Source organism: Pistacia vera, unplaced genomic scaffold (genome assembly GCF_008641045.1).
Source record: "Pistacia vera cultivar Batoury unplaced genomic scaffold, PisVer_v2 Contig478, whole genome shotgun sequence".
Lineage (NCBI taxonomy): Eukaryota > Viridiplantae > Streptophyta > Magnoliopsida > Sapindales > Anacardiaceae > Pistacia > Pistacia vera.
Window position 1 is genome coordinate 713,233 of NW_022196310.1, and position 11,220 is coordinate 724,452.

At 36.5% G+C, this 11,220-nt stretch overlaps 2 protein-coding genes across 3 annotated transcripts; both read right to left on the reverse strand.

Moving 5' to 3' along the window:
- Positions 1 to 5,871: 5,871 nt before the first annotated feature.
- Positions 5,872 to 9,551, reverse strand: LOC116146399 (transcription termination factor MTEF18, mitochondrial-like). 2 transcript variants are annotated; one of them, XM_031431803.1, is made up of 2 exons: positions 7,070 to 9,551; positions 5,872 to 6,600 (listed from the first exon to the last, which is right to left on the reverse strand). In XM_031431803.1, exon 1 carries the CDS (start codon positions 9,549 to 9,551, stop codon positions 7,890 to 7,892), a length of 1,662 nt encoding a protein of 553 aa, XP_031287663.1. In that variant the 3' UTR covers positions 5,872 to 6,600; positions 7,070 to 7,889. The 2 variants fall into 2 exon arrangements, with proteins under 2 accessions (XP_031287663.1, XP_031287662.1); XM_031431802.1 differs by having other exon boundaries at positions 7,028 to 9,551.
- LOC116146423 (probable chaperone protein ClpB 1) lies at positions 6,161 to 6,514 on the reverse strand. Its single transcript, XM_031431820.1, has one exon. It carries the CDS (start codon positions 6,512 to 6,514, stop codon positions 6,161 to 6,163), a length of 354 nt encoding a protein of 117 aa, XP_031287680.1.
- Positions 9,552 to 11,220: the final 1,669 nt, after the last annotated feature.

Consider the following 11,220-nt stretch of genomic DNA (forward strand, 5'->3'; position numbering starts at 1 on the left):
GTGTATACAGGCTTAGGATGCCCATTGATGTAACGAGGTTATGTTTGGCTTTCATTAGATTTTTGGGCTTTTCACACGGAGCGTGTTTCAGACAAGCCGTTTCTTTTTCAATTTTCGGAAATAAACAATTATCAATAAGTGCGTATGAATATATATCAACCTATTCAAGAGTAGTAAATGTAGTCTTGGTGAGACTTTACATTGTCATGCTATTTAAATTAAATTAAAATTTTATTTTCGACAGACGACAATTTCCCACCCAACGTTTGACCCAAGCTCTTTTTTCAAATTTTTTTCAGTTTTAGGAGGTTTGAATTTAGATTCAAATAAATATATTGAATAACCAATCACTTAACAGACTGATCTTAACGATTTATGAAAGTATCTTTTTAAACTTTTTGGATGGAAAATGGACTTAGGCTTTCTCTTTATTTTTTAAAATCTTTTTATTATATTTATGAGTAAATGGTTTTTCTATCCAAATTTTCAAAATACAATTTTATTACCTAAATTATATTTTGTTAGTAATTTTTATTAAATATAGTGTATATTAACGAAAATACATGTCCTGTAGTGACTCTTATTTTTAATTTATATAATTTAACCTAAGGTATGTTTCTCTCAGGAAAAAAAAAAAAAAAAAGTCTCATTACGCCACCTACATTACCTAGGTCGCAGCCTGCTTACGTTTGACTAGTCTAGATTGCAGCCTATGCTCGTTTCGCCTAACCGGCTGTCTGCGATCTCACCGCAACAAGCCATCTCCACCTTTACAGCCGTATCCACCCCTCTCTACATCCTCCATAACCACCCCTCAAACTCATTTCTATGATTCTATCACAACCACAATCAAACCCACTCCCACTCAATCAAACCCGTTCCACCTCCCACTTTCACCACTAGATTCGGGATTGGTTTGGTTTCTCCACAGAAGCCAACAAAATTATCATCTCCCCATTATTCTATACAACTTCATCCTCATCCCTAACTCCACATCATCATAATAGAATAACAATAGGAAATAAATACAAACTAAATCCTAAAATGAGTAATGTCTATCGATTATTAAATGGAAGTGTAAATGATTTGGGTAATATAAAAAGGGATAGAATAGAGGGGTTCAGAGGAGAGAACGATGTTGATTTGTGTTTGTGGCGGTGATTTTTGTTGATTTTGGATCGTAGTAGTGGTGTGAAGCGTGTGCCTGACAATGAGAAGTGAATGGGTGAGGTGTCAAGTGACAGTGGCAAAGTGAGTGAACGGGAGAAAATGGGGTGGGTTTTCCTTATTTTTTTAGGTTGTTTGTAAGTTAAAATACTACATTTACAATTCAATTCCCAACTTTCTCTTAAATTCTAACATAATAGCAAAGTTGACACTATCACTCAACTCTCACCACACCAAGCTTAAAATGACTTTGAACTATCGTTCTTCGAAGGAACAATCATTCTTTATAAGATATGGTCAATCTTCATAAACGATCATTCCTTGATGATCATACCTTCACAAAGCATAAAGAACGACCGTTCCATAAGGAAGAATGATTAGTCATACCTTCACAAATCACAAGGAACAACCGTTCCATAAGGAATGAATGGTCGTTCCTATTGTAGGAACGACCCATTCCTCAATAGAATGACCGTTTATAGATTTAGTCAAAATCATTTTGTGCATTGGGTGTGATGCAACTGATGTGATAATTCCAACTTAGTTGCCATGTCAGGTTGTAAAGATGTTGTAAGAATAGTTGTGGGCGTAGTATTACTCTATAGTTCAACCCTAAACCTAATTTTGATTTTGATGCACAATACTAATTGACATCTTGACCTACATAAAGGACTTTCCATTTGCCCTCCTACACAATGAATTACTAATAATCTACTGGGGATATAATTTTTTATTTTGAAAGTTTTGGTGAGAAAGTTCATTAGCTTATTTTGGTGAAAAAATTTGTTTACTCTATATTATTATCTTTGTATTATGGTTTTCATTATTTATCGATATATAAAGGGTGGTGAAAAAATAGGGTAGAACCGAAACCAACAAAATTCGAGGTTTCGGTTCACAAAACGAAACTGGTATGTGCTATTCCGTTCCACCACTGTAGAAACTGAAATCAAACCTAGAACCGAATCAGAACCAAACCTAGGTAAATCAGGACTGAACTGTAATTTTTTAAACTTCTAGGGTGTATGTTATTTTTGGGATGCATTTTTCATTTTTGTGAATAATAGGGGGTAATAATTTCTCAGATATGCACTAGCCTGGTTTCGTTTGTATTTTTCATTTAAGAAAAACTTTGGATAAGGTTCTGTTCTCCCCTGAAAATGAGCCACTACAACTTGTATGGTAATTCTCCATCAGTTTGGCTGTAGAAAATTATGGGATTGTTGATAGGGTCTAATTAGAGAAGTACCTAACAATCAAGACACACGTAATTAGAACAGGAAACCAAAAGGCAAAAGGAAAAAAAAAAAAAATTGCATTTCTTCATGAAGCGCCAATCTATTTGGCTTTTTTTTCTTTTCTTTTCTCCATAAAAAGAATTCATCGTAAACAAATAGAATCAAATACCAGTATAAAATGCGGTAATTAGAAGTTGCTCAATACATACAATGGACGCTCATCAAATTGCGATATGACTTTTAAGCCGCTTTGGAAGCTATATTAAGGCGATGCGAACAACATAGTCTGCAGCTTCAATATCATCTTAGTGGTTTAAAACAATCTGCGAAAAATGGGTATGCTATTGTCGCATGTCAGATACCAATTTACAGAACTTTCCAAGAAAATTGAAAAATATTTCTGGATGATAAGTAAAATCTCCAGGAAACTGTAGAGTAACTCAGTCATATTTACTGTACTTCATCATGAAAAAAAGCCTTCTAGCAATTATTACTAGTTCTTTTGCACAAGAAGACTCCACCACAGTTTTGGACAGCTGGGTGAATTCCATAATGCGAGTTATGAAACTCTTTTCACTAGTAGCAACCTGCTCGCATGGAGTAATTTATGGTAGACAAACCTTATCTGTAAGCCACATGTGGAATCTGTACCTGGCTTAATCCTACTCAAGTCAAAACACAAAATGTTGGAACATATCAGTAATCCAAAGAAGCACCATGTCCTGGCACAGGAAGTTCACCTCTGCTCTCATAGTTTCTGGACTCTGGTTCATAACCTTTGGGTCAATCTTATCATCCTACAGACCTTCGAGAATTCAATCCCACAATGGAGAAGGCAATCAAATCGCTCTTGCAACCCACTGGGCCATGCAAGTGAGCTAATGTCTTCATAGTGAAAGCATTTTCTCCATAACCAATTCCATGCAAGAATGTTAACTTCTTCATTGTATGAAGACGAAGTTTTGAAGATTGGATCCTCTCCAAGCCATCCCTAAATTCTTGATCGAATCTTCGTAGAGTTGCTTAAGGCATAATTCCCTAACAGTTGATGATTTCCATTCCTGATCTTGTCAATGAACCAATCTTGAAGATTTGCCGCCCTCATCACATGAGCAAATTAGCCAATTTATTTCTTCCCAATATATATGGGTACTTTTCAGATATAGATTTCGTTTCCTTGGCACTCAATCCAAAAGTCTGAATAATCCCTCCACAGAAATCACCTTCTGTCTCCAATCAAAACTCAGGATCTCTGGGCACTTAGAAGCAACAAAGCTACATCCACGTTCCTTACCCCAAATCTACAAAGAACTCCACCTTTGAGACCAAGACCTCTTCGAATAACAACAAATATTCTTTATTCTCACCCACCATTCACCTAACGTCCCCTTCTCACACCCAATCATAAAACAAGCGAATCTTCCTACAATTTCGTACCAAGAATCCACATATCCCTCTGCGCAGCTCACTAAATCAAACCACAAAAACCCTTTTCAAACATCAACAATTCATCATCCTCAACCAACACACATGAGGAAAAGCGAAACACACACCAATCACAGAACATTACTGAACCCATAATCATTTTTAAACCCACAAAGCCTAGACGTTATTCTTCGTAACCTTACTAAAAATTAAAACTTCTCTTTATACAACCTTCCCAACATATTCCAAGGAAACCCAAAACCCGAAAGTGCACAACAGCACTGATACACTCCCATCCTCCGAAAAGAAAAACTTATTAGCAGGCAAAATTTACTTACTTCCACTGTAATGTATCCCAATACTTTCAAAGAAAAACTCAAATTCGTTAATAGGTGTACCTGAGGAATCTAACGATGGACTTAGAAAATTAAGAGTTTTATAAGGAACGCCGACATTTGAAATGAATTGAATAGATTGTATAAAGAATTTCGCTAATGTGATCTGCGTAAGCGAAAGGTATGGACTTTGTGTGTGGAGATGTCGGTAACTGCTTGTTGCGCTTCTTCGATGGCTCGTTGCTTGTACTTAAATGGGATTCTTGGAAGCTTTGGCAGTGAACTCAAATGGCGGGAAAAGATTGTGTACACAGATTTAGAGATGGGCATTGTTGTAAGGAGTTTAGGGTTTCGGCTTTCTTAGATTTGGGGCTTTTACACGGAGGTTAACAACCGTTTCAGACAAAACTTCTTCTTTCTTTTTTTATTTCAGAAATAAGCAATTATCAATAAGGGCATATAAGTAAAATTCCAACCGTAATTCAAGAGTTAGAACTTTGAAGTGTAAAATTATGACTCTTGGTGAGACATTTACATGTCGGGCATTTAAATTAATAAAATTATATTTTAAATCTTTTTATATTATATTTATTATTTTGTATTATGATATTTCATTATTTTTGGTTTTATAATAGATGAGTGCGTCGTAGTTAGGTGTGCTACCGAGTAGTGGCTGGCTCAAGCTCGTCGTGAGACAAGTGGGAGCTCGAGCTCGACTCGGATCAATTCGTCAAGTTCCGAGTCTTGTTTGCAGCTTTTCCCAACAAAACAATGCACAGCTTCTTATTCTTCTTCTTTCATTTGCCCAAAACTACCTCTTCTATCAACGTATTACCCCAATTTACACCTTCTTCTTCCACAACTCTTTTCATTCTCTTCTCTCTTCAAACCCAGCTTCAACTCTCTTGCATTTGCAGGCCAAAACTTCGTTTCTTAATAATGAGAAAAACAAGTACACTGAGATTGGTGGAGTGCTCCATGTCGCTGCAGTTACTGCCTTGTTTACTTCTTGAGCTTCTCTCTCCCACGGGTTCGTTTCACTTTTTTGTTTCAGTTTTGAAGCGTAATTTATTGAATATCTATTTTATCGGATATGGTATGTTTCGCAAATGGTTGCTACAATTGTTTGTTAAAAAGAGGAAAAAAAATTGTTTTGATGTGTATTTATTTATTTGACATAACCGAATTATTATATTATATGTTTGAAAATATATAAAAGCTCGAATTTAAAGGAATATCGTGGAAACCAATTAAAAAATGACTAATGATTGTAAATGTGTCTCGCAGGTTTTACTAATTTTAATTACTATAAGATTAATCAATCGCTTCTCATATATAATAGAAGAAACAGGTGAAATATATAACAAGTGATTGCATCAATTCATTCATCTCAGATAAATTGCAAAACACAACATTAAATCGTACAAGGTTCTGTATAGATGTTCTAAAAATCAATATATCCTTCAAATACAAATCACACAGACTAAATTTCAACAATTTAATAAGAAAACAGCAAAGTTAACGAGGAAAATATTCCATATAGTGTTTTAGACATCTAGACCTGCCTTGACACAAAAACATTTTATTTTAGGCAGTAGCTGAAAAACATGTGATATTGTTCAAAGAGTCCAAAGAAGCTTTTCTATAAATCAAAATATTTAATATATTTTTTTTCATAATAAATATTAATCATATATTGTTACTATGTTGCCAGTAGATCAAAATCCATTTTGACGTAATCCTCCTCCTTAAACGCTCCACTTATATCTTTTCCGCCAATGAGTCTTCCACCAGCCTCTAATTGCCCTCTCAATGGCCTTGCTCCATAGGCAGAATCATTCCCCTGTCTCACCAATTCTTCCGTGATTTTTTTCTGTCACTTCAAGATTTATTTTTATTGCTTTTGCCCTTTGATAAACTCCATTCAGCATTATCTCAACAATTGGTTTTAGCTGACAGCAAGTCAATTTCATAAAAACAATCAGTTCATCAAATCTATTCAAGAACTAAGGCTTGAAATTCTTTTTCAACTTTCATCTTCACTTCATCATACCCCAAATGGCTTTTCTTAGCAATTTTATCAGAATCAACATTTGAAGTCATTATTATGAAAGTTCTGTTGAAGTTCACAGTCTTCCCTTTGCTATCCGTTAAACGACCAGCGTCCAAAACCTGAAGCATAATATTCAACACATCAAAATGAGCCTTCTCCGCCTCATCAAAGAGAACCACACTGTGAGGTTGCTTCCGTACAGCTTCAGTCAGTTGACCACCGTCTCCACAGCCATAGTAACCCGTTGGCGACCCAAGAAACTTTGAAACAGTATGTTTCTCCATATATTTACTCATGTCTATACTGATTAGGGATTTTTCTGACCCAAAATATTCAGCTGCTAAAGCATGCACAAGCTAAGTTTTTCCCACGCCAGTAGAACCTGCAAATAGAAAGTTTGTGTATTATGTACAAAAAAGACAAGAAAAGCCATATAGCCGCAAACTAAACTAGAAGCAATTTAAAACTAGTGTTGAAGTCAGAATATTATCCCATTTGAACTGGTCATGGTGTGATAGAATTGCAGTCATCACAGAACACTTTTTTTAAAGAAAAGTCATATAGCCATAAACTAAACTAGAAGCAATTCACAGACTTGTTAAAAGTTATCAAAATCCCATCAAACTCTTCTCTCAGAGGCATTTCATCAAACATATAACAGGTTCTCTGCAAACTTCCAAAAATTAACGCAACTCATATCACCCAGCTTCCAATTTCTAAATACGCAGCAAAGTCAACATAAACCCACGATGAGAGGAAAACAAAGAAATTTGTAATCAACTTAAACAAGTTTAAAGAATGAGACTCACGGCAAGAGACAACTTTGGGTGTCAAGAAGCAGGAAAATGAACCTTGTGGCAGCAGGAAAGTGAAGAAGGGAAGACGATGGTGGACAGTAGTAGCTGAAGCTGATCGCTGGTCGGTAGTAACTGAATGAAGGCTGGATGAAGGTTAGACAATGGTGGTCTCAGATCTTGCGCTGTGCTTTTGCGGAGGTGAATAGCTGAATGTCTCTGTTTTTGGCCGAATGAATGACTTGATCAGACTTTAGGGCAAATATTAATACAGCTCGATCTCACGGGCTCTCCTGCTCGAATGACGAAACGAGTTCTTCGAACAGCTCGCGAACAGTTCGAATCGAGCCCGAAAAGCTCGATAGTTTTCACGAGCTTGAAGTTGAGCTCGAACTCGTGAACTACTCGTTCCCTGACGAGTCGAGTCCGAGCTCATCACGAGTCGAATCCGAGTAGCTCACAAGCTACTCGGTTCGACTGCACCCCTAGACTCATAGCCTGTAATTGGGTTTTATAATTAAACATTTCATAAAAATTAAAATTGAAAGGTCAATAAAGTAATTTCATGAGTTGTTATAGCCTTAGAATATTCCGGTTGCCAGAAAATGGATACCGGGATATGCACCAGCACTCTAGCAGTAGTTCATTACAAGAAAAAAATGGATGCTCATCAAATTGCGCTATGACTTATAAGCCAGCACTGGAAAACATATCAAGGCCAAGCGATCTACGTAGTCTCCAGCTTCAATATCATCTTAGTGGTTTAAAACAACGATCTGCGAAAAATGGGTAATGCTACTGTCAGATACCAATTTGCAGAACTGTAGAGTAACTCAGTCACATTTACTGTCATCATTGACGAAAATGCTTTCTACTTCTAGCATTTATCACTGGGTCTTTTGCACAAGAAAGACTCCAACCACTGTTTTGGAGCAGCTGGGTGAATTCCATGAATGCGAGTCATGAAACTCTTTTCAGTAGTAGAAAGGATGGTCGCAATGGAGTAATTTTTGGTACACAAACCTTTCTCTGTAAGCCACATGTGGAATCTGTACCTGGGCTTAATCCTGTACTCTAAGTCAAAACACAAGTATCTTGGGTACCTATCAAGGTAATCCAAAGAAGCACCCATGTCCTGGCAGAGGAAGTTCACCTTCTGCTCCATAGATTCTGGACTCATGCTCATAAACTTTGGATCCAATCTTATCATCCTACAGATCTTCGAGAATTCGATTCCACAATGGAGAAAGCAATCAAATCGCTCTTGCAACTCACTACTGGTGCCATGCAAGGTAGCTAATACCTTCATAGTCAAAGCATTTTCTCCATAACCGATTCCATGCAAGAATGTTAACTTCTTCATTGTGTGAAAACAATATTTTGAAGATCGGATCCTCTCCAAGAAATCCCTAAATTCTTGATTGAAATCTTCGTCAGGATTGCTTAAGGCATAATTCCCTAACAGTTGATGATTTCCATTCCTGATCTTGTCAAAGAACCAATTTTGCAGATTTGCTGCCTTCATCACATGAGGCAAATTAGCCATTTTATTTCTTCCCAATATATACGGGTACTTTTCAGATATAGATTTCGTTTCCTTGGCACTCAATCCAAAATGTCTGAATAATCCCTCCACAGAAATCACTCGTGTCTCCAAATCAAAACTCAGGATCTCTGGGCACTTAAGAAGCAACAAAGCTACATCCACGTTCCTAACTCCAAATCTACAAAAGAACTCCACCTTTTGAGCCAAAACCTCTTCTGAATAATCAACAAATATTCTTTTATTCTCACCCACCAATTCACCTAACGTCCCCTTCTCACAACCCAAATCATTAAACAAGCGAATCTTCCTACAAATTTCGTACCAAAAATCCACATATCCCTCTACGCAGCTCACTAAATCAAAATCCACAAAAACCCTTTTCAAATCATCAAACAATTCATCATCCTCAACCAACAACACATGAGGAAAAACCAAACACACACCAATCACAGTATCGTTACTGAACCCATAATCATTTTTAAACCCACAAAGCTTTGACGTTATTTCTTCGCAACTCTTACTAAAAATCAAAACTTCTTCTTTATACAACCTCCCCAACATATTCCAAGGAAACCCAAAATCCGAAAGCGCACAAGCAGCATTCAATACATTCTCATCCTCGAAAAAGAAAAACTTATTAGCAGGCAAAATTTCACTTACTTCACTGTAATGTATCCCAATACTTTCAAAGAAAAACTCAAATTCGTTAATAGGGTGGTACCTGAGGAATCTAACGATGGAATTAGAGAAATTAGAAGGTTTATAAGGAATGCCGAGATTTTTAATGAGATTGAATAGACTGTATAAAGAATTTCGGCTAATATTATCTGCGTAAGTGAAAGGTATGGACTTTGTGAAGTGGAGATAGTCGGTAACCGCTTGTTGGGCTTCTTTGATGGCTCGTTGTTTGTATTTAAATTGGATTCTTGGAAGCTTTGGTTGTGAACTCAAATGGCGGGAAAAGATTGTGTATACAGGTTTAGAGATGCCCATCGATGTAACGAGGTTTACGGTTTTGGCTTTCATTAGATTTTTGGGCTTTTCACACGGAGGGTGTTTCAGACAAGAGCCGTTTCTTTTTCAATTTTCGGAAATAAACAATTATCAATAAGTGCATATAAATATAATTATCAACCGGTAATTCAAGAGTTAAGGGCTTCGTTTGGTTGCATTTTGGGAATATTACGTTTAGTATTCTCAAAAAAGTTAAACAGTAATACCTAAAAACTCACAATATTTTTTAATTTTTTTTAAATCCTCATAAATTTGTTAATTTAATTAAATACCCCTAAATATTTTTTTAAAAATTATAAAAAAACCCCAACAATCCACATTTACCTGATTCCGATCATCACTACCGATAAATGGCCAGAATCTGGTAAGATGGCGCACTACCGGCTGAATCTGACCGGTAGTGCATCGATCTAGCCTTTTTCGACCAGATCCACAGTGGATCTGGCCGAAAAAGGCCAGATCTAAGGCCAAAGATCTAGTCGTTGACAACTAGATCTTTGGCCGTAACCAGTCGGTAACGACGGCCAACAAACGATCGTCGTTGACCATCAACGACGACCGTTTGTTGGTCGTCATTGAATAGCAAATACGGCCAGATCTGACCGTCAATGGCCAGATCTAGCCGTAGATCTAGCCTTTGCCGGTGGATCTGGACAGAAAAGGCCATATCGGTGTACGACCGGCAAGATCCAGCCAGTCATGCGCCGATACGGCGACCCCGGCCACCCTCCGGCGGTGGTGGCCAACTGTCCGTATTTGAGGGTGGGTTGGGGGTGTTTTTGTTAACTTTTAATGTTTTATTATAAGGGGTATTTTGTAAAAAAAATATAGAGGGTATTTTATTAATTTATAAATCCTACATCGTAATACCCGCCCAATTCAACTTTTTTCAAAAAAGATTTCCTAAAAACACAAAATTGTGAACCAAACGGAGCCAAAGGTAAAATTATAGTCCTGGTGAGACATTTACATTGTCATGCTATTTAAATTAAATTAAAATTTTATTTTCGACAGATGACAATTTCCCACCCAATGTTTGACCCAAGTCATTTTTTCAAATTTTTATAATTTTTTTCAGTTTAGGTAAAGATTTGAATTTAGATTCAAATAGTAAAGGGTATTTTTATTATTTCATTAAATAGACCATGTCAATTACATATTTTACTAACTAAAAAGTATCTTTTTGAAATTTTTTGGGTAGGAAAACTGACTTAGGCCAAACCTTGGGTAGGAAATAATCGTTTTCTTTATTTTTTAAAATCTTTTTATATTTTATTCATGAGTAAACGATTTGTTCACCCAAAATTTCAAAATATAACTTTACTATCTAACAGTGCTTTTTACTAGTAATTTTTGTTAAACATCATGTATATTTATTGTAAAGATAAAAAGACCTTTATGGTGGTGACTCTTGTTTTTTATTATATATAAGTTTAACCTACAGTATGTTTCTCTCGAAAAAAGAAAAGAAAAAAAAAGACAATTGTTTAAAAAAAGGAAAAGTCTCATCGCCGCAGTTGAACGCCACCTGCATTGCATCGCAGCCTACTTTTGTTTGACTAGTCCATATCGCAGCCTATGCCGGCGGCGTTTCGCCTAACCGGCTGTCTGCGATCTAGCACCACAACAAACCATCTCCACCTTTACA